The sequence below is a fragment of the Triturus cristatus genome, chromosome 1_2 (assembly GCF_964204655.1).
Source record: "Triturus cristatus chromosome 1_2, aTriCri1.1, whole genome shotgun sequence".
NCBI classification, from domain to species: domain Eukaryota; kingdom Metazoa; phylum Chordata; class Amphibia; order Caudata; family Salamandridae; genus Triturus; species Triturus cristatus.
The window spans coordinates 84,639,689-84,663,829 of NC_140580.1; the positions used below are offsets into that span (position 1 = coordinate 84,639,689).

Here is a 24,141-nt window from a genome sequence, read left to right on the forward strand (position 1 = left end):
TTTCCCTAGGTGCCGGCAGAGCTAGGGTTCAAAAACTACAGCTCGTTACTTTGCCAAAAAAGGGTCATTTTTCACTGCAAAATTGAGGTGTGACCACGTTGCGTTTTGCGCCGTTTCCTGTCGCGGGCACTATGCCGACCCGCACAAGTGAGGTACCATTTTTCTCGTAGGACTTTGGGGAACGCGGGGTGGGTGGAAATTTGTGGATCCACGCAGAGTCCAGAACTTTCCATCACAGAAATATGGGGAAAATGTGTTTTTTTTGTCAATTTTTTACGTTTGCAAGGGATTCTGGGTAACAGACCATGGTGGGAGGCAGTCAGGTCACCCCATCCTGGATTCCCCTGGGTGTCTAGTTTTCAAAAATGAATAGGTTTGCTAGGTTTCCCTAGATGCCAGCAGGGCTAGGGTTCAAAAACTACAGCTAGTCACTTTGCCAAAAAAAGGTCATTTTTCACTGCAAAATTGAGGTGTGACCACGTTGCGTTTTGCGCCGTTTCCTGTCGCGGGCACTATGCCGACCCGCACAAGTTTGGTACCATTTTTCTCGTAGGACTTTGGGGAACGCGGGGTGGGTGGAAATTTGTGGATCCACGCAGATTCCAGAACTTTCAATCACAGAAATGTGGGGAAAATGTGTTTTTTTGTCAATTTTTTACGTTTGCAAGGGATTCTGGGTAACAGACCATGGTGGGAGGCAGTCAAGTCACCCCATCCTGGATTCCCCTGGGTGTCTAGTTTTCAAAAATGTATAGGTTTGCTAGGTTTCCCTAGGTGCCGGCAGGGCTAGGGTTCAAAAACTACAGCTCGTCACTTTGCCAAAAAAGGGTAATTTTTCACTGCAAAATTGAGGTGTGACCACGTTGCGTTTTGCGCCGTTTCCTGTCGCGGGCACTAGGCCGACCCGCACAAGTGAGGTACCATTTTTCTCGTAGGACTTTGGGGAACCTGGGGTGGGTGGAAATTTGTGGATCCACGCAGATTCCAGAACTTTCCAACACAGAAATGTGGGGAAAATGTGTTTTTTTTGTCAATTTTTATGTTTGCAAGGGATTCTGGGCAACAGACCATGGTGGGAGGCAGTCAGGTCACCCCATCCTGGATTTCCCTGGGTATCTAGTTTTCAAAAATGTATAGGTTTGCTAGGTTTCGTTAGGTGCCGGCAGGGCTAGGGTTCAAAAACTACAGCTAGTCACTTTGCCAAAAAGGGGTCATTTTTCACTGCAAAATTGAGGTGTGACCACGTTGTGTTTTGCGCCGTTTCCTGTCGCGGGCACTATGCCGACCCGCACAAGTGAGGTAAAATTTTTCTCGTAGGACATTGGGGAACGCGGGGTGGGTGGAAATGTGTGGATCCACGCAGATTCCAGAACTTTCCATCACAGAAATGTGGAGAAAATGTGTTTTTTTGTCAATTTTTTACGTTTGCAAGGGATTCTGGGTAACAGACCATGGTGGGAGGCACTCAAGTCACCCCATCCTGGATTCCCCTGGGTGTCTAGTTTTCAAAAATGTATAGGTTTGCTAGGTTTCCCTAGGTGCCGGCAGGGCTAGGGTTCAAAAACTACAGCTAGACTCTTCGCAAAAAAAGCGTAAATTTTCAGTGTGAAAATGTGGTGTGTTCACCTTAGGTTTTGAGCCACTTCCTGTCGTGGGCACTATGCCTACCCACACAAGTGAGGTACCATTTTTATCGGGAGACTTAGGGTAGTTCAGGTTTGTAAAGCAACTGTTATTATCTATTGATTTTTGATGCATTTCTCCCTTCCAAATGAAAGACATTGTGTAAAAAAAAGTCATTTTGAAAAATGACCAATAATTGTCATGCAAGTATGAGTATTCCCAATTTCGAAAATGTCCAAATATGCACTGTTTCTAAACTCTGCAATTTGTTCCCATTTCAGAAATACATAGGTGTCTTTCATACCGATTTTTCCATGTATACATTTTCCCACAATAATTGCTATATACCCGGAACAAAAAAAAAAACCATTACAAAATGCTGCTCAGTTTTTTACTCTGGGTTCGTTGGGCTCTTGGTGAACCTACAAGTCCTATATATCCCCACAACCAGGAGGGTCCACCGGATGTAACGGTACATTGCTTTCAAAGAGATGTCATAATTCAAAGAAGTTACAGGTGAAAATGTTGACTCAAAAGGCTGCTTTTTTCAACAAATTTTTAATTTTTCCTATATTTACCTGTTAGTTTCTATAAAGAAACCTTGATGGATCTACACAAATGGCCCCTTGCTCAATTCAGAATTTTGTCTACTTTTCAAAAATGTATAGCTTTCCAGGATCCATTATTGCTTTTCTACCCAGTTTTACCATTATCTGGAAGGAGGTTGAAAGCACAAAAAATAGCAAAAATAGGGTATGTCCCAGAAAAATGTCAAAACTGTGTAAAAAATGTTGGATTTCTGACAAAAATCTGTCATTCCCTAAAAGCTGGAGAAATTGTGATTTCAGCCCCACAAACCCTTTTTTGATATCATTTGCAGAGAAAAACCCAGACGCTTTCATTTGCAGCCACTTTTCCCCATTTTTCACAAAAAAAACAAAATTTTGCTGTATTTTGACTAATTTCTGGGAACCCTCTAGGAGAATCCACAAACCCTGGGTACCTTTAGAATCCCCATGATGTTGGAAGAAAAGGACGCAAATTTGGCGTGGATACCTAATGTGGTCAAAAACTTACAGAGGCCTAAGCGCGCACTACCCAAAATAGCCCAAAAAAGGCTTAGCACAGGAGGGGAAAAGGCCTAGCAGCGAAGGGGTTAATGCACTAGGCAGGCTGTTACTAAGGAACACTTATCTAGGAGGACAGATTGCAAAATGTCAAAATTCAGGCTTGTGGCTGACGTAGGGTTCATTTTTTCTAGTCTCTAATGCAGCTTCCACTGAGGAATATCAGGCAGTTAAAAGTATGTAAGACAGCTTCTGTGAGCATGTTCACCATGCATATTTGTGTAAATGCTGATAAAAAAATATCATATGTGACAGGGTTCTCCTTCCAATTTTTATGTTTTGATTTTAACTCAACATGCACAAACTAGGATGCTGGTCTGATAAATTATCAGTTTATATATCTATTGTATTTACAGTATTACATTTTTTATCCATAAGGTGCACCTTGCAGCCTAGCTTGTGATAAGTTAACTAGCAGATAGAAAAATAAAATGCAATAGAGACTGTGAAACTAAATAAAACTGTTAAAAACCAAAAACACTGATTTTGTCTAAAAATTCTACTAGAGGTATTGTTAAACCTATCAGCCTTAGGGTGGTCTTACCCCTAACATTTTGCCTACTTACTTCCATTTTTCTGCTGAAATTAGTTTTTGTTGGCCGTAGTACTTTACCAATGCTAACCATTGCTAAAGTGCTTGTGCTTACTACCTGAAACATAGTAAAACTGGTTTACACCTGATTGGCATGTTTAATGCACGTATATGTCCCTTGCAGAATGGTGTACCATATACCCAGGACCTGTAAATGAAATGCTACAAGACTGCATCACTTATTATGTCACTCATTTCGGATTACCTTAAAACATGTCCCAGGCCTGCCATTGCAGCCTGAATGCATTTTCAAACTGCTAATATGACTTTGCAATGTAACCCACTGCCATGCCTTACACTCCCCTTTTTTTATTTGATATAAGTGACCCCCAAGGTAGGCCCTAGGTAGCCCATAGGGTAGGGTGCATTGTAATTCAGAGGTTTCACATTTACTTTTAAATGTTAAAAATCCTGGTAATGAAAAACTCCTAAGTTCGTTTTTCATGACTATGAAGCCTACCTGTCTCATAGGATAACATTTGGCTGCCTTATTACATTTAATACATGCTAAATTTGGGACCAGGTAACCAGTTCATGTTTGGTATCTATGAAATTATAATGAAAAATGCTCTTTAATTGTAATGTGGAATCTTAAATTGCATTTTTTTAAAAATCAGTTCTAGAAAGTTGCTTTTTTCTGCCCTTAGCCTTTTTGTGCCTGCAGTCTGTCGTAGGTGTAACTGGCCATTAGACTTTGTAAATTCCTCCCTGGCAGTCACACAAAAGAGGTATTAGGTGTGCCTGAATGGGCCATCTGCTGGCAGGATGGGGGACAGAGCTGAGCACCGCCCGCTTACAACCATTTTGGCTGTGCTCTGCCTTCACACAAAGGGCATGTCACCACTGCATTGTTCCTGCATTCAGATGGAGGCAGGGCATGGGACTCAGGAAATTCTAAGCACTTCAAAGAGAAAACACTAGAAATGTCTCCCAAAGATGAAAGGAGAAATCAGGTATAAAAATAGGCCCTCAGACCCACCCTTTAGCTCACCTCTGGACCTGCGGAAGGCCTCTCAGAGAACAGCCTGCTGCTGTTACCTGCTGTGCAATCTGCAAGGCTGCTTATATGTGCCAGGGAGGACTGCTTAACTTCCTGGAGCCTGCCTTGAACCATTAGAGGCCAGCCCTGCTGTTTGAGCCCTGCTTCTTCACCTTCACCCAGGATTACAAAAGGGGCTCTAAGGGCTAGCTTGATGGCCTCCTGTTCAGAGCCATAGGGCCATAACAAGCTTCCACTATCTTCAACTTGCACCTAGACCCAGCCTGAGTGAGTCCTGAACCATCAAGTGGGGTTCTACAAGTCCCGAGTCCTTAGTTGAGGTGCTGAAAGTGCCCAGATAGCCAAAATCCTAAACATGGGACTTAGAAATATTTTGGCCAAAAACTCCTTTGAGACCAGAGAGGAGACTGAGACCACCCTGCTTATCTATCCGCCCAAGGTGAATCACCACTCAGCCAGGCTTCATGCATGCTCCCACTTCCCAAAAAGTCAGGACATACAAATCTTCACTGCAGCTTTGCCCAGAGGCTTCCCCAAGAGGACGCTCCCTTTTTGGACACCACTTGCAGCCGTGGCCCGCTGAATTCTTACCTCCTCAGAACTTTTCAATTTTCAAGTAAGGCAAAAGGAAGTGTTTGATCAGAAGAAGGGAGTGAAAAGGGTTTCTTTTGCAGTGGGTGTTGGAAGCTGGCTCTGTATATACTACGCCAAAGTGAGGTACAGTGTGCACAGAGTCCAGGGGAACCACAAAGGTAGGCAGAGGTAAAAGTAGATAGCATCTTACTCTCTATTTGTGGTAGTGTGGGCGAGCAGTAAGGCTGTATCAGAGGATAGTGTTAAGCATTTGTTGTGCACACTCAATCAGCAAATGATATCACAGACTCAAAGTCTGAACTTCAGACCAATTGGTTTTGTATAAAAAGATTCTTTTAGTTATTTTATTTTCTAGAACCAAGCAAGCCTGACACAAGTAAGCAATACATACTTTACAATAGTAATGCAGTTTGTAAACAGTTTGAATTGCAATTGTATATGCACTTTGATTTGAATCCAGTAGACCTACTTGTAATGCAATGCTTTTGATATAATGTACATACACTTTGTATAGGCTTTTTAGTAGAATGTCAAGTAGATTACTTTACAGATTACTTTTCCTACACAGTGCAGTATACCTGGATACTGCACTGGGACATTTCCTGTAAAGAGGTAAGTAAAAGTGTTTTTGTTATTTAGTTACAATTTTAAATGGTTTCTTGAATTTTCCAAATCCACAGTTCAAAACTTTTCGCAGAAAAACAGTCAATGTTATCCTATGGAGTAAAATAGTGTTATCGGTTCAAAGGTAAGTTTTCGGATCTGGGAGTTGGTATTCTGGGGGTAGATTCAGGGGTCCCCTAGTGCAAGAGTGTGCTCTTCTTACACCCTCAGCAGCACTACGGCAGCCGGGTGCATCCAGCTGAGGCCCAATGTCATCCAATGGGGAATAGGGGGCCTCCGGTTGGTGGCTGCTGACGAGCAGGCCACTCAGTTGTCGGAGCAAAGCTCCTGGACTTAAGCTCCGGGCAAATGGGAGTTCAAGCCAGCACAAAAGGTGCACCCTCAGGAGCAATGGAGTGGCCGGGTGCAGAGTGCTGTTTTGGTGTTGAGCGGCCTGTAACTTTCAATGTGGAGTCTCCGGTTTGCAAACACACTGCAGGCTCGGTGACGAAAGCTTCTGGGTGCGACCACCACTTGGAGAGGTAAGTTGGGGGTTGGTTAGGCACCATCGGTTAGGCCGCCCAAGGCCATAGGGCGTCGGGTGCAGGGGTGCCTTTTAGGGTCGTATCTTCTCACCAGCTCCTGGTCACCGTTGTGGGGACCTTCCAGAGCTGAGGCTGCAGGCATCGGCTGGAGGCTTAAGGCAGGTCAGGAGTCACCAGATCTCGGGTCAGGATCACTGGGGAGACCTTCTCTTGGTGTTGGGCCACTCGAACTCGAACTCAGGCCTTGGGCATCGGGTGCAGAGTGGTGCAGACTCGCGGACTTTGCCGGACCAGGACTCTGTTGATGAACAAATCCGGTGTTCACAGGACACAGAGTCTTTTCTTTTGAAGGCAGGGCAGGTCCTCGGGGTTCTTGAGGCTGATGGCTGCAGGGCACTTCGGAGTTTCGCTTCTGCAGGTTCGAGGTGGGGATAGGCCGGTAGGGCTGGTGTTAAGTCAGTGGGCGTTCTGCTCTTTTTAGCTTCGGCACGGCTGTTTGGTCCTTCTTCTTCTTTTCTTCATCTGGTTTCTTGTCTGAGGAAGCAAGGTTCGTGGTGCCGCTAAATACTAGATTTAGGGTCGTTACAGGTAAGTAAACGTTGGGACCAATGGGTTCCTTCCTTGGGAGGGTACACCCCTATTATGCCACCCTCGTGTGGGAGGGAGGCATATGCCTCACTCTGGTAGGCTGGGTCCCCCCAATCTGCAAGATGGCGGGGACTGAGAGTTGAGCTTCACCTCTCCTCCCCCACCTGAGGGGTGGAGTTGGCAGATGTGGGCACACCTCTCTTCTTCACTTGTTTTTCCCACCAGTTCTCCCGACCAAAGTGGGGGTCAGAACCAGTGGGGACCAGTTGCTGAAAGCAGCAAGTGGTCTGGAGAAGCTCACAAAGGTTGCAAGCCTTTGAAACTTCCCCTTCATGGACCCTGCCCATCCTGGGGGAGGGGGCTTGGCACTTCGTCCCAGGATGTGCATTGTTTCAGGCCCCCGAGAACAGCAGGCTTTCGACCCATGGGTCCAGAAAAATGTTTGGTGTTGGCAGCTGCAAGCAGCCATCAACTCTGGACACTAGTGGTAGGTCGTTTTTTCAGGGGGCATCTCTAAGATGCCCTCTGTGTGCATTTTTCATTAAATCCCACACTGGCATCTGTGTGGGTTTAATGTGCTGAGAAGTTATCAAACTTCTCAGTTTTCAGTGTAGCCATTATAGTGCTGTGGAGTTCGTAATGGCAAACCCCCAGCACCACAGACTCTTAATGGCAGCACTGCACTTATAATGTCTAAGAATGGACTTAGACACTGTAGGGGTACAGGGCTCATGCACCTGTACCCTCACCACTGTATTAGGGCAACCAGCTAGAGGGGTGACTGATCTATGCCAGGGCTGTGGGTTGTAGGCATGACACACAGGGATGTTTGCCATGTCGACTCTTCTATGTTCTGCACCAAGACACGCAGCCTGCAAAGGGAGGGTGTGAGTGTAAGGGTACAGGACCTCTAATGGTGGCACAAAAAGGACTGCAGCCCTTACCAGGGGCTGACCAGTGGAAAGAGATGCCAATTGGGTTTGGGTTTTAATGCAGTTTTAGGGAAAAAACATAGGCCCTGGGTACCTGATTAGCAGGAGCCCAGGGCACACTCAGTCAAAGCACAGCAGCAGTTTAGCAAAAAGTGGGGGCAACCATGCAGCAAGAGGGTACTTTCTCACAGTGGGTAATTTTATTGATGAAGAAGTTCCTGTATGTTGAGAATGGAGAAAACTAATGTTGTTGGCCAGTGGTCATTTACACGTTATGTGGCAATGCTGTTGGAGTTTTAGGAAACAATGGTGCAATGCCAACAGGGTGGTGAAAGGGTCAAAACCTATGTCCAAGAGTACTGATGAGTAGGCTAGTATCAGATCTGTGGGGGCTTGGCTCGGAACCACAAAATGGGTGACACCAAATCTTCCTGCTCTGGAGTCAGACTCGACATCTGTTTCCATCTGAGCTGTAGGGTGGTCATAAGACACTGGTGGTGAGGGTGGGGGGTCGGTGCTGGGGCCCCTGCCGAGACAAAGAAAGGCCCAAGATGCACCACAGAGACCTTCTGCAGCCTGAGCACTATGCGGTCGCCTGCCCGAACGTGGCGGTGTGTGGCAGCGGTATCGGGCCGACATGGCAGTGGAGTGGAGTGGGCTGCTTTGAGGACAGAGGCCTGGAGTGAAGCAGCTTGGGGATGCCCTGTGGTAAATATTTAAATTACCTGTACTATTTTTTATGCGGTAAAGTCTAGTAAGAATAACTCAGTCAAAATAAGAGGCAGAATCCGTGGTATTAGAGGTTCTGAAAAGGGCTTTATTCCTTACAAAGGAATTATAGTTCGAACTAGGCAACCATATTCCATCACCACGAAGGTTCAGGAAGGGATCAGCAATACATTATTGACAAGTAACAATATTTATATGGAAATCATTGCATTAGGACAGATGCAGGAGGCGTAACAGCTGATAATACAGATAAGAATACACATACGTAATGAAAATAGGCGTAAATACAGGCGTATACTAGAAACGTCATTAAAAATGATGTCACAAGTGGGTGGATCCATAAGAGAATCCTGCAGTGTCAGCAGAAATATTTGACAGAGATGCGCGCGCAGCCGCATGACGCGTGATTGACGTACAACTAGAGGGTGAAGGGAGCTTGACATTTGGCCCTACATGTGGAGACAGAAGTCTGGGGTGTCAGGACAACCTAGTCCTAAATCATATCTAATATCTTGTGTTTAAGGAACTATATTATCTGGAAGGAAGGGTCTTCTCGGACAGATCCTATTCTATACTGACTGTTAGTGCGTGTACAAGCGTCTATGTGTCTACATGTGATGCGAGGGGGCAGGAATCTTCCATAGTAACAGGGGCTATGAATTACTTGCAAAAAGACAGCGAGGCCGAGCCTTTTGCTCGGTAGCTGGAGGGATGTTTACCTAAACTACTAGACAGGAATGTATTGGATGAGGAGCGGAGCTGATAACTTGAAGGCTGAATACAGTTTTTGGCAGGCAACAGGCCGCGTCAGGCACCGTTAGCCGCGCAGGGAGTAAGACAAAGTTCATGGACACGGATGCAGGTCCAAGCTGGAGCATTTCAGAGGCAGAAACAGAAAAAGGCTTGATGGCAGAATTCAGGGCCTACTCGCCTTAACTACAAAACTAGAAAAGTGAACCACATAAAGTCGGTGGCCTTTCATACTTAGGAATGGAATATTCGACCCATTCATGGCGGATCTGAAAGAGGGCATGTTGACGTTGGACGCGCATGTATTTGCGTCTTCATAGCTGAAACTGGAGGGAACATACATGTACTTATAGCATGTACATGGAGCCGTTGGGGTCTAAGATAGGGGACACAATTGACCATAAAAATTCATATTTCCACATTCCCTCCTTGTCCCCTACGGACCCTCATGAAATATCCATCTTCATCAATCCATCAATCTGTTCATATAGCATCATTTGTTCTTCTTTCTTCTTCCGGGATCTTGAATGAAAATTTGAAGGCGGGATACACGATGTGGCACACAGACCACAAATCGCTGGCCCACATTGTAGACACAAGCAGCAACTGAATAGTACGAGAAAGCCAATACCTAGGAAGGATAGGATCCTCCATCCCCAGGCTGACAACACGCTCCAGAACCAACCGGACCAAGTCCAGGTGCCTGGATTCTGGTGTATCTGGCTTACGATCTTATGAAGTCGAGTTATGGCTTTATATACTGACGGCGCGTTTTCTGGTATGAAAACACAGCAACTTGATCCGATGACCCTACAAGCTCCGCCCCTATCGGCCAGAATGACGTCAAGGACAAGACGATTTTGGAGAACAACAATCCGCATCGCAGACTGCTCCTCCGTTAAGTTGCCCAAAGCGGAAGTAGTTTCATTCACTACTGCTTCAAGGGTTCTAGTTAATCTACGTATCAGCTTACTATTGGTGACTGTACCTATGTAGGGAAAGAAACCTTTATTGAAATCTGTGTATTTCTCCCATGCTGTTTCAGTGTAGTCGACAATCGGGAGGTCTCTCTGCTGTCTATTGTGTACTAAATGGGTGTTCCTATGATAATCAGGCGGGGCTAGGAAAACAGGTGGCAGAAGGAATGCAATGTAACAGGTACCATCCCAATCTAGGGGTAGGCGTATGTATGCGGTGTGACCACAGATGAAGTAGGAGTGACGGGAAGCTCTAAATGTAGATTTGCCTTTATCACTGAATTCTATTACAGTGGTACATTTACTATGGCCCATGTGTATTGAACCATTCTTTCTTACACATAATTCGCCTCTAACTGGAAATACTGACATAGCGGGCAAGATCGGTGTAGCTTCGGATTCAACATTCAGGATCATAAGATTAAGTGTAAAGTTACCTAATCCATATACTTCATTTTCTAGATCAGTTCCTGTTCTTTTGAGAAGTCCCTCCTTGTTAGGGTAGCAGACTTTAAGTAAAACTAGGTTCAGGTTTCCCCATACCCAATTGTCTTGATAAACTACTGAATTTGAATCTAGGGAATTAATCAAACTAAACCATGCTCCACAGGAGCCATTGTGTGTGAACGGATACGGAAAGAGGGGCAGAACTCCCTTGTATTTCTGATAGGGAGGGAGTCGGCCACATATCCAACAATTTGTAGCATTGCTGGTCTGATGAGAATGATGTAACATACTAATGAATGTGTTGTTGCGCAGCGCAAATCTATAGGACAACTCATGTGGGGGTAATTCACTAAAAGAATGTTCGGCAGTAGCATTGAAAACATGCTTGGAGATAGGGTAATACATGTGTAATAATATACCGGAGATAATAATCAGAAGACTTAGAAAAAACATAATTAACAATGTCACTATGCAGTGACTACGAAGTGATTTACAGTACGCATGTGTCCTGAGCTGTTTCTGTCCATTTTTCTCTCTATTTCGGTCTAGAGGATACATGTCAGAGACAAATTCAACCGATTCACCTTGGAGAGGACTTAAACAATCAAATTGTCTGACTTGCTAGACCTTAGTTTCAGTTTATAGTTTTCACTCTTGGTTTGTTCAACCAGGGGTAGTTTTGAATCAGTCTGTGAGGGAATGCAGGGCTGAGGGTTCACGTCGGACGGTAGTCCATAAAATTTTTTGATGTGGCTCGAGTGCAACCACCCTTTACGTCCCTCAATCTTCACGGCTGTCCTTGTGGTCAATAAGACGAGCTTCGGCGACTGCCACCGAGGCTCCAGCTGGCTCCTCCTGTCAAAATTCCTCACAAACACGAGGTCCCCCGGAACCACGTCGTGGGACTTCACCTCAGTGTTGTCGGGAAAAGCTGCAGCTACCTGTGAACGACAAGATTGTAGTGCAGACATCAAGGAAGCCAGGTAATCTGTCAGCATATTACAATCAACATCAGTTATTTTACGAGGTATAGGCGTCCCCCACATATTTGGTGGTCTACCGAAGATCACCTCATACGGGGATAGCCCTGTTCGAGAGTGTGCTACCATTCTCATGTAAAAGAGCGCAACTGGTAAAGCTACTATCCAGTCGACACCTTTTTCTCTACATATTTTTGACAGTCTAATTTTCAGAGTTTGATTATGTCGTTCCACGAGACCTGCTGCCTCGGGATGTCGGACACAGTGGAATTTCCATTGGTAGCCTAACAGAAGTGAAACATGTTTCATTAGCTCGGATGAGAACGGCTGGCCATTATCTGAGTACACGATACGGGGCAAACCATACCGTGGGAAGAATTCTCGAACTAACTGCTTGGCAGTGGCAGGGCAGTGTAATCTGAGACGGGATACGCCTCTGTCCACCGGGAAAGAGCGCATACAACTACGAGGACATATTTGAATCCTCGACAACGTTCCATCTGGATATAATCCATCTGGAGGACTTCAAAAGGGTGATCGGGGTGTTGAAATCCACCCTGGTCTACAGGTACGCCTTTTCCTGGATTGAACTGACAACAAATCATGCAGGTACGTACTTTCTGTTTAGCTGCTGCTCGCAAGTGTTTATTGAACCAAATGTGTTGAATACTGTCTAGCATAGCTTTCTCTCCTAGGTGCGCTGGACTATGTATTGTGTTAATGATGACCTGAACCATTGAGTCGGGGAGAAACCATATAGATTTTCCCTTCGTCATCCATCCTTGATCCGTTTGGATCCCTCCTAATTCAGTCCATCTCTTTATTTCTTCTGGTGTAGCATGTGTCTGTATGTCAATTACATCAAGGGCGGGATCCTTAACTGTCATGCAGTGTGTTGGTGTCGGAACTATTGTGTTTGTCGTGTCAATTGGACGAGTCTGATTCTGAGCAGTCTGTTTAGCTGTTCTGTCAGCTAGGTCATTACCCTGAGAAATAATGTCAGTCACTTTTGTATGGGCTTTGCACTTCATGATAGATATTGAAGTAGGGAGATGTATTGCATCTAACAGAGCTTGAATAAGGGGACCGTGCTGGATGTGGGCACCGTGAGAAGTTAAATAACCTCTCTCTCGCCACAGCACGCCGAAGTCATGGACGACTCCGAATGCATAACGTGAATCTGTGTATATGTTGACTTTCTTATTTTTGGCTTGAATACAGGCTTGTGTCAGAGCGATGAGCTCTGCTGCTTGGGCTGACAAGGTATCGATACAATTTGTTTCAATAATTTCAGTGTCTGTTGTGACTGCATAAGCGGCCACTAATTCTCCTGTATTTGTTCTCATGCATGAACCATCTACATACAATGTCAGGTCTGGGTCTGATAATGGAATATCTGTCAAGTCTTGTCTGGGTTTCGTCGTAATAGTAATGACTTCAATACAATCATGTGCCAATGGGTCTGTTCCATTTAATGGCAAAAGTGTGGCAGGATTTAATGTACTACAGCGTCTGATTTCTATGTGTGGCTGGAATAATGTTAATTCGTAACCCGTCAGTCTTGCTATAGTCAAGTGTTGTGTTTGGGTCCGGTTCAGGAGAACCTCTACTGCGTGTGGTACTTGTACTGTCAATTGATGTCCTAACACTATGGCGTCGCTTTGTCTGATTGCTAAAGCTGTTGCTGCGACTGATTTCAGGCACGCAGGAAGAGCCTGAGCTACGGGATCTAATGTACTAGAAAAATAAGCACATGGCTTGTGTGATCCTGCTTGTTCCTGCGTGAGTACTGACAAAGCAGTACCTTCACGTTCTGTAACAAAAAGTGTAAAACGTTTGCTGTAACATGGCGTTGCTAAAACAGGTGCTTGGCATAAAGCTTTCTTTAAGCTTTCAAAAGCTTGTGTATGTTCCTGAGTCCAAGGGAGGACAGTCGGTGTCGCTGCCTCCTGTGTTGTTAACTGAATGAGTGGTTTAGCTAAAAATGCATATTGGGGAATCCACTGCCTACAGTACGAAGTGAGGCCTATGAAGGCCCGTACCTCCTTTTGTGTCTTGGGTGGTGGCATGTTTACAATTAACTGGATGCGATCAGGTGTGAGCTGTCTCCCCCATTTGGACAGCAAGTGCCCTAGGTACACAACTTGCTGGACACAGAATTGTAGTTTCGAAGGGGACACTTTGTGCCCCTTGTCGGCTAAGAAATGTAAAACCGTCAGTGATGCTTTTTCACATTCAGGTTCGCTTCGTGCGGTGATCTTTCGGCACATAACTACTATGCATGTCTGTTTATCATGCTTTCCCTCGGATATATTCTGACCCCATCGGGTAAGTACTTGCATTTCATCCTGGTCTACCTCGGACCTATCTCTGTCTCTGATCAAGCAGTTTATGAAGAAACGTAACAGTTGTCTCTGTATATCCGCTTTCTGGTATTCCATGGCTTCGTCAATACTTTCAGGGCCTTGCCCTGTTTGGACAAAGCGATATATATTGTCTAAATGTTTAATCATTCCTGGTAGTGTCGTTAAATATAGTGAGGCTCGTCGTATACGTAGTGATGATAGCAGCATTCTATCATTTTTACCGGGCACTGGATCATATCTACAATCTACAAGATGTTCCTTAAACATGTCGGATGTTGCTATTTGGGGTGTACGTTGGTTTGCTAAATCTCTAAGAGACGATTTGCTTCTTGATGGTGGTGTGGCAAAAATTGCTGTCGCACCTTCTGAGGTGCTAGGCATGAAAGGATTTGTGGGGTGTAAGGTAGAGACTGTGGATGCAGGAAAAGCGGTGGAAACAGATGGACCTGTTGGATTGTTCGGAGGAGTTTGTTGTTGCGGAGGTGGGGGCAGATGATCTCGGTGTTGAGCTCCAACGACAGGTGGCGTGTGTGGTGGACCATTAACATATTCTGGAGCTACATCGTCTAAATAAGAGGAAAGGAAAATATCTTTTGCGGTCTTAGGATGTGCTTTAGTCGGGAGTAATGGGGGTGGCAAATCTTTCGGTATTTCCGGGGTGGCCTTAGGTAAACCTTCGGCCAAAAGAGGATACATACCATTCATAAGAGTGTTTCGTTGTCTGTCTACTTGTTCTGTTTTTACTCGGATACCTTCCTCAACTAATACGTTTTCTCGGGCTCTATTTGAGTTCTCCCTACTTTTCTCTTCCAGTCTGAGCGCTTTCTCTGTACGCCTATGCGATTCTTTACGCCATAACTCAATAGCATCTTTCTGTGACTGTCTGGCTTTCTTTTTCCATAATTCTTCTTCTACTCTCATGATGCAATCTGCATCCCATGTCCCAGCTGCGGGCCACCTCTGACTTTCTGCTAGATCCTTGGTGTAGTCCACCCATAAGTCAAGATATAATACGGCATCTAGGCCATGTTTATGATACATAAAATACCCTGGAGTGTCCCTAGGTGGAATGGGAACAGCTTCTTCGAGTACTCCTTTTCTAGTTTTGATCTGTCTTAATTTTGAAAAGAACGGCATCTTTAAACCTTGTTACTTGGTTCTTACTCGAACTGGATTTGAACACAATTAATACGATAAACACAATATTGAACACTCATTCATACCACAATTTTTTGAACACACTAAAACATTTTAACATTTAACATTTAACTTTTAACGAACAATGATAATTAGAAGAAAACTAGTTACTGACATAATACTAATACTAGATAATACTGAATTATATACATGAACATACTGGATATACTGCTAAACAGTACAGATACACTGCTAAAACAGTGCAGACCGGATCTGTGTACCCAAACCCGTCAGGACCGGCACAAATTAATGTGCACGTCTAACTGCCTCCCCGGCAACGGTACTCACCGGGTAGCACGGAACGGAAGGCCTCGGAACTGAACTGAACTGGACCGGACTGGACTCGACTCGACTCGGAACTTCGGAACCTGGTGGGCCTCTGTATACCTCGGATCTTGCTCTCTCAGCTAGGCTCTGGTCGGGATACTTCGCACTTCTCACCGCCTCGTCTGGGTGTTGATCGCAGCCTCAGTCACCCCCGCTTGGTCGGAGGGAGATACAGGAAATCCTGCGGGTACGCGTTGTTGTCCGTCCGGCTGTGGCAGGAGACCGGGCCTGCAACGCACCTCCGGCGCGTGAGATGAGAAAGTGTCCCTATTCGGGCGCCAATTTATGTGGTAAATATTTAAATTACCTGTACTATTTTTTATGCGGTAAAGTCTAGTAAGAATAACTCAGTCAAAATAAGAGGCAGAATCCGTGGTATTAGAGGTTCTGAAAAGGGCTTTATTCCTTACAAAGGAATTATAGTTCGAACTAGGCAACCATATTCTATCACCACGAAGGTTCAGGAAGGGATCAGCAATACATTATTGACAAGTAACAATATTTATATGGAAAGCATTGCATTAGGACAGATGCAGGAGGCGTAACAGCTGATAATACAGATAAGAATACACATACGTAATGAAAATAGGCGTAAATACAGGCGTATACTAGAAACGTCATTAAAAATGATGTCACAAGTGGGTGGATCCATAAGAGAATCCTGCAGTGTCAGCAGAAATATTTGACAGAGATGCGCGCGCAGCCGCATGACGCGTGATTGACGTACAACTAGAGGGTGAAGGGAGCTTGACATTTGGCCCTACATGTGGAGACAGAAGTCTGGGGTGTCAGGACAACCTAGTCCTAAATCATATCTAATATCTTGTGTTTAAGGAACTATATTATCTGGAAGGAAGGGTCTTCTCGGACAGATCCTATTCTATACTGACTGTTAGTGCGTGTACAAGCGTCTATGTGTCTACATGTGATGCGAGGGGGCAGGAATCTTCCATAGTAACAGGGGCTATGAATTACTTGCAAAAAGACAGCGAGGCCGAGCCTTTTGCTCGGTAGCTGGAGGGATGTTTACCTAAACTACTAGACAGGAATGTATTGGATGAGGAGCGGAGCTGATAACTTGAAGGCTGAATACAGTTTTTGGCAGGCAACAGGCCGCGTCAGGCACCGTTAGCCGCGCAGGGAGTAAGACAAAGTTCATGGACACGGATGCAGGTCCAAGCTGGAGCATTTCAGAGGCAGAAACAGAAAAAGGCTTGATGGCAGAATTCAGGGCCTACTCGCCTTAACTACAAAACTAGAAAAGTGAACCACATAAAGTCGGTGGCCTTTCATACTTAGGAATGGAATATTCGACCCATTCATGGCGGATCTGAAAGAGGGCATGTTGACGTTGGACGCGCATGTATTTGCGTCTTCATAGCTGAAACTGGAGGGAACATACATGTACTTATAGCATGTACATGGAGCCGTTGGGGTCTAAGATAGGGGACACAATTGACCATAAAAATTCATATTTCCACAGCCCTCCTCCAGAGAAGATGCTCACAGTGATGTGAGGATGGCAGAAGCATTGAGCCAATATTGCTGCTCTGGGCCCCAGGAACAGCGGCATCTGCAGAGAAGTGACAAGGCTGCTGTGGGGCCAGGGGCCTGAATTGGGGGGCACTGATGGCTCCCCACCCAGAGACGATGCTCAAAGAGGGTGTTCCACGTGGGCCCATGAGGGGCGGCACAGTGGATGCAGAGGTCTTCTCCTCCCTCCTGGGGCCACTCCTCCTGTTGTGAATATTAACCCGGGTGGGGAAGCCCTGTTGGATTTATTGCCTCCTCCCTCCGTCATACGACAGAACTAGGGGTGTGTTGCATATGTTCGGCCCCCCTACCCTGGCTTGAACTAGAAACAAGCTGCCTGAAAACGGGGCATAACTGAGAGATGGGGCCCACACTGGATTGATACCTACAGAACACAAGGGGCTGCTCACGCCTCCCCAAAGCTTTTGCCCTCCAATGATTTTCTCGGGGTACGGAATGCCCTTCCTATAGTATTTTGATTCCTCTCCACCCTCCTCATATCTCCTTGGACTTCTGACTACATGAGAGTACAGCTGTGAGGGCGGGCTTACAGGACTGCAGAGTGGAGATATTCATACGCCTAAGTCCCACTATCCTGCCCACCCTGTTTAATCACGTGGGGCAGCCTAGGAGAGTCCTACCTTGTCAGACTTAGAGTTGCCCACTAGCCGTCGGGCCTGCACATGCCTCCCTGGCCTGTTGGCTCATGGGAACAGCGAGTCCTGTGCTAGGTTTTCGATGGAAACTCTGACCTCCTGTGCTACTGTTGCTTAAACAATCGACTGATGGTGGGGGTGAGCCTGGAGAATGGGGAGATGTGAGACGAGTGGAACTTCTCTGCCAGTAATGCCATCAGGTGAGTTGGGAGCCCCTTCCTGTCAGGAGGCAGCTGTGCCACTGTTGTGTCCTACACCGGACCCAATGGATGTAAGGCTGGACAAGATTTTCACCGCCATCACAGACACCTGGCCTGACCTAGGTGGAAGATTGGATGTAGGAGTGGTGGAGTTGGGCCTCCTCAGGCAGAACCATCGCAAACTGTCGAACAGAGTCTCCCAAGCTGAGTTGTCCATACAAGCTCCCCAATTAGCCACCAAGGAACTTACTTGTCAGGTAGAGGAACTTACTTTCACAGTCCAGTTCCTGGAAGGCCAATTGGAGTATGGGGAGGGGAGATGTAGGCACAACACCCTCTACATAGTTGGCTTCCCAGAGGGAGCAGAGGGTATGGACCCCACTACTTTTTTCAAGATGTGGCTATACACCACTTTGTGGTGGAACATGCTCACTGGGTGCCTGCACGACAACCACCACACCGAGACTGGTAGTGGCACGGCTCCTCAACTTCAGGGACAAGGGCACAATACTTTGGGCAGCTAGAAACTCAAACCCACTTGCCTTTGAAAAAGCGAGGATCCTCCTGTTCCTAGACTACACTTTGTTGGTTCAATGACAGACGGCTTCATTTCCAGATATGAAGAGAAAGTTGTGTGATGCAGGACTCACATAATCATTGCTTTTTTCAGCCAAACGTAAAGTGATTGCACACCAAACAAAGTACTTCTTCGCAGAACTGGCAGATGCCTGGGATTGAGTAGACAAGAGGCTTTATGAGCCAACCGGAGTCGGAACCTACTGTTAGCACTGGGTCCCCTCTGACATCCCAGTATAAAAACAAAAGACCCAAACTACTGAGGCGAATTAAACCAACTACCAGTGCCCCAACCGCAAGGCCCTCACAACAGGAACAGATGCAGGCACTGGTTCCTGCGGCTGGAGTATGTGTGCAGGGCAAGTCCCCTGTCATTGATGATTTGGAGTGGCCTCATCAAGGGGAGTGTTAGACTCAATGCGGTCTAGCATGGCCTATATCCTTCCTCCTAGGGTAACACCGCAGACAGCCGAGGACATTATCTGATCATCACTGAGGGCTGTGCTTTCTCAGAACCCCTCCCCATGATTGTTGATTCCTTAGGGACACTATCTGCTGTTGACTGCCCCCAAGATACAGGGGTGCTGCTACACTGTGCATGCCAGTCACCCCACGCCCATCTAGAAGTTACCGTTCTCAATCCATGATCCTCGTTATTCGGCCCCCTCCCCAGAGTGGCCCTGGAAGCCTACCTCTAAGCTATGATTGAACTGCTGAGCCAAGACCCTCACTCGGTTGTTTGCATGAGGTGTTCTGGTACTCTCACACAGTCCAGAGAAGGCCAGCATTCGCAGGACTTATGGTTCACTGTTTTGGCAGCCATATGTTGCTCTGCCCTCCTGCGGAAGGGAGTTGATTTTTCTGTATTCTTATTGTTATTGAGCCTTGCATCATGTGCATACTGCAGCCTGGGTGGGAACTGTGTGCAAGCTTCATCCATCCAAGATTGGGGATCTTTCCTTTGCAGCTGGTCGCCTTTAAGACTGAACTGTCAATAAATATAACAAAATTATTTGATCTTTTTTGACCTAGAATGTCAAGGGTATGGACACTGCAAGGAAACGTTACTCTATTTACCAATACATTAAAAGACCGGGGGCATTGTTGTTTTCTTACAAGAAACTCATGTAGCTAATGGGGAGGAACTTAAGCTTCAGAGATAAAGGAGGGGAAGATTTTGCAGTATTGTATATTCGGGCTGTTAGAAATGGGGTCTCTAATTGACAAAGGTATGCATCTTGTGCAAGTAGGGACCACCACTCTACCCAGGGTAAGCCAAATACACACTTTAAATTAACCTGTGCTCACCCTCTGGTAGCTTGGCAGAGAGCAGGCAGGCTTAACTTAAGATGCAATGTGTAAAGTATTTGTGCAGCACACACACACACATTGTTAGACCTGGCATCCTTGGCGTGGTTTCCATTGACTTTTTGCCTCTACCTCCTGTATTTTTGACACTGTGCTGGATTTAGTTTTGCCGGTTTAGATGCTTTGGGCACCTTGCAAATGCTGATCAGTGTCAAAGTGCAAGTGCTCCCTTTGCAAATTGTTATTGTGATTAGCTATCCATGATTGCCATATTTGTCTCACCAGTAGATCCCTAGTAAAGTGCACTAAGTGTGCCAGGGCTGGTAACTGTAATGCTACTAGTGGGCTTGCAGCACTGATTGAGCCACCCACATGAGTAGCGCTGAAAGAGGTCTCAGGCCTGCCACTGCAGTGCCTGTGAGCAGTTTGTTAACTGCCATGTCGACCTGGCCAGTGTATCCACTTGCCAGGCCTTACCCTTCCCTTTTCTTACTCATAGGACACCCCTATGGTAGGCCCAAGGTACCCCCCTGGGCAGGGTGCAGTGTATGTGAAAGGTAGGACATGTACTAGTGTGGGTAGTGGGTAGTGTCCCCTGCTTCAAGAAGGACTTTGCTGTGTGCTGTGTCCTTCTGAAGAAAAGTCTCCAAGGCCCTGAGAAGAGCTTGCGTCCTATTTTTGAATTCCCAGGAACAAAAGGACTTCACCCCCAGCTTCCCTGAACTTCCTTACTGGGAGTTCTGAGCTGCCAGGAGCTGCCTGTAACTGTGTGTGAGGCCCTAGCTGTTGGGAGCTGGAAGCGCGATGCAACAAGGGAGAAGCGTGTCGCCGCCGCAGCAGCCGCCGTCTCATCGCCGAGGAAGCGTGCCGCCACTGTCGCTGTTCACCACGACATCACTGGAGAAGCGTGTCGCAGGGCCCGTCGCATCACTAAGGAAGCGTGCCGCGTCCGCCACTGATCATCGCCGCATCACCGGAGAAGCGTGTCGCAGGCCCTGTGACGGCTCAGGAAACCACCGATTTCGTCGCACGGCCGTCGGGCATGCACGCATCGCCCCCACGCTGTCGAATCGCATCAAAGATGCCATTTTATCGAATCGCACAGGATTGTTGCAGCGAATCGAGATGCTATCTTGTCCCATCACAACCGGAGCACAGGAAGAATCGACGCATCGCCTTCTCTGCGACCCTTTTGTTTGTTCTGCGTTACGCATCCAAGGTACTTTAAGAGCAAAGTGTTGCATTTCCCATCTACAAACTTATTTTTGCAACAATCTTTTTAAAGACATTCTACTGAGTATCTGTATGTTGGATTTCTGTCGTTTTGGTCTTTTTTAGTTTAGATATAGATATTTTATTTTTGTAAACTGGTTTGGTGTCCATTTGTGGTGTTTTCACTGTGTTACTATGAGTGTTGGTACAGATACTTTACACATACTGCCTTTGGGGTAAGCCTGTCTGCTCATGCCAAGCTACCAAGGGGGTGAGCAGGGGTTATCTAAAGTGTGTATCCCCCTTACCCTGACTAGAAGCAAGGGTCCTTATTTGGTCAAAAATACCTACTTCTGCCAACTAACGACCCCCATTTCTAACACACAATGAAAACAATACAAAAAGGACTCCACACAGGTTTAGAAAAACAGAAATAATTTTTCTTAGTACAACAAGACCAAAAGGACAAAAATACAATAGGCAAAAGTCTAAATATGAATTTTTCAAAATTAAATGTGCTTAGAAGTCACTAGCGGTCAAAAGGGAACTTGAGGTCGTGATGCACTGATGCATATCTAAAGTTCATGCTGACCACGATGGAGGGGATCACCGGAAACAGAACCCAGACAAGGTCTGCTGAAAAACTACCTTGTATAGAGCAAAAGGTTGATGTTGAAGGCTCAATGCATCGGTTCCAATTCACACGTTGGTAAGCTGTGCAGAGCACTGTCATCGGGTTGCGCAGGCTGTGGGTCCGCTGTCATGTGAAAGGCCCTGCATTGGCATCAAAGAGCAATACGTCGGTTTTGACCGGTGCAGTGGGGGCGATACGTAGGTTTTTAAATAAAACAGCTGCAGAACCCACTTCTGAGGCCCATACCTGGAAGGAACACCTTGGGCAAGGGTAGAACTCACAGATGGCAGAGTCCAGCAACACCAGCAGGATTGCAGGAAATCTTTTGTGTCCTTGTGACTTTGGAGTTTAAGGTTACTGTGAAGTCTCTCTTGTCGCCTTTCGTAGAGCTCTCATTTGACCACAACGTCCCTAATTTCTTCCTAGTGCCTCATTTGCAGAATCCTAGCCCTACAACTGGAAATGTTGTTTTCTATTGCAGGCATACAAGTATTTGCTCTTTTATTCATTCAAACATGAGAATTATGACAAAGGGCATACCTGGTACAGTCGTGTTCCTGCCACTTGCAGTGGTCCGTTGAGCTATAAAAGAAAGGAAAATAGATAGGATTGAAGAAGTTGAGCTCAAACCCTTTCATGAACATTTTTCAGAATAGTTTCTCGATTTTTGACAGTATTTATGGTGCTTGTATAGCACATGCCTGGCTATAAAACACTCAAGCACTATACAAGAGAGGGGGAAGCAAAGTCACAGGTGCATTCAAGGCAAGTAATATCGTAAAATACAAAGAGAATGAGTAAGTGTATGCAGGACAGCCAGTTACAGAAGGACTGAAAGGGATCCCAGCATTGACAGACATTCATTCTTAACCTCAGGTTGAGGTATTTACCAGCAGGGCTGGACTGGCCATAAGGGGCACCAGGCATTTTCCCGGTGGGCCGCCACGGTGAGGGGCCGGTTTTGGGTCACTGGGTGCCGATTTTGTTACAGTGACGTTTTTGCAGCATAGCTGCAATATCGGCCGCTGTAACAAAATCGGCCGAAACCGGTCGAGGCAAACAGCTCGGCCACCCCCCAACCCCCTCGGGGGTCTGGCCGAGCACTTTGCAAGGGCCAGTTTTGGATCCCAGTCTGGCCCTGTTTACCAGGTGTGATAAATGCTTCTTTTTCCATGTTATTTACTTAGATAATAGGCATAACATGCAGAATCGGCATTTAAAACTCTAGATATAGCACGTTTTGCCTGTTTCCAAGGCCTTATAATTTTGGGAAGTTTTAGTTACTGAAATCTGTTGTGGGGAAAAAGCGAGATTTGTGATAATTATCACAAAGTTCAGAATTCCGATCCATGAGCACACTCCTGTTTTCACAGAGGTAGACATTTGGCTAGCTGCTTGTAATTAGCACCAAAAAACTACAGCGGCTGAGTTGTGAGGAAATCTGTTCAATGGACTCTTTATTGGATTTACCTCTTTGTTCCTCTCAATTTCTTTAATATCTTGTTGCAAAATCAACAACATTGTCTTGTCAACCCTTTTTTACTTTGTATCTACATGGCTGCAACTTTGGATATTATTTCTGTGATCTGTATATTGTTAAGTACTATTGTTGTATTGCTACATAAAACATTTTTGCAAAAGGGCTATATATGTATCACACGGTAGCTAATGTGCAGTTATGTAGGATTCAGTTTCCATATGAAGAGCATTTTTTGTTTTGTTTATAACTTTGGTGCCATTTGAGGAATCTTCACAAAACAAAAATAGTTCTTCCACCTCAGCTCCTTTCTGGACAGTTTCAGGGTGCTCCACCAAACAGGGGCGGGGTAAAAGGGGGCGGGTTCTAAAACACCTTTTTCCTCATGCAATTTTCATTGGAAAATTGGAAAACAATACAGAACAAAATGGCTGAATTTAATTATGCCAAATTTGGCAGGAAGTTATTTAACCAATAAGTGTGCTATTGTGATTTATGTAAACATGTTCAGTGATGTAATCAATTATGTCATTTGAGATATCATCCGTGATGTCATAAATGACATAATAGAACTTGTCATGAGTGATGTAATATGTAAGCTCATAAGCAGTGCATGGCAGATTGCAAGATTTAGTTAGCATTGCTACCTATCACTGCTGAATTTTGGTATTTGTTTTAGTTCACAATGTCACTGACATATTGTGCTATCTATAACATTACTTTAATCTTTGTTTTTTCACAGTGAATTTATAGGTTCTTTTTTAACTTAAAGTAATATTTTATTACCATACATAAAGCCAGGCCATATGTCAAACCCCCCATAGGCAACCAACCCTAAACCATGCACGGCCTTTAGCCAATCGCAGCAGGGGATTGGCAACAGGCCGCCTTGAGGTCAACCCGCCCAGAGGCAACGGACCCTCCTGCAGGCAGCCAATCTCACCCTGTGCATGGCCTTTCAACACATGCTGTGTGATGCTGGCTGAGGGCCTGGCTTGCAGCCAGGCCCTGCATCAAACTCCCCGCAGGCAGGAACCCGAAGGTAGGCAATTCCATGTTGGTCACAGAGCATAGCCTGCCTCCAGGCCTTGGGGCCAAACCCCCAGCAGGCTGCAACCTCACACCATGCACAGCTTTTGCCATTCACAGCATAGGGTTGGTCTTCAGG

At 45.8% G+C, this 24,141-nt stretch overlaps 1 protein-coding gene across 10 annotated transcripts in view; it reads right to left on the reverse strand.

Annotated features, from left to right (window-relative positions):
* LOC146866846 (scavenger receptor cysteine-rich domain-containing protein DMBT1-like) overlaps positions 1-24,141 on the reverse strand; it is a 1,139,300-nt gene that overhangs the window by 357,950 nt on the left and 757,209 nt on the right. For all 10 annotated transcript variants that reach the window (XM_085602006.1, XM_085601995.1, XM_085601984.1 and 7 more), the window contains one exon: positions 22,037-22,078. In XM_085602006.1, the coding sequence (XP_085458132.1) occupies positions 22,037-22,078 (42 nt within the window). The remainder of the gene's footprint in view (positions 1-22,036; positions 22,079-24,141) is intronic.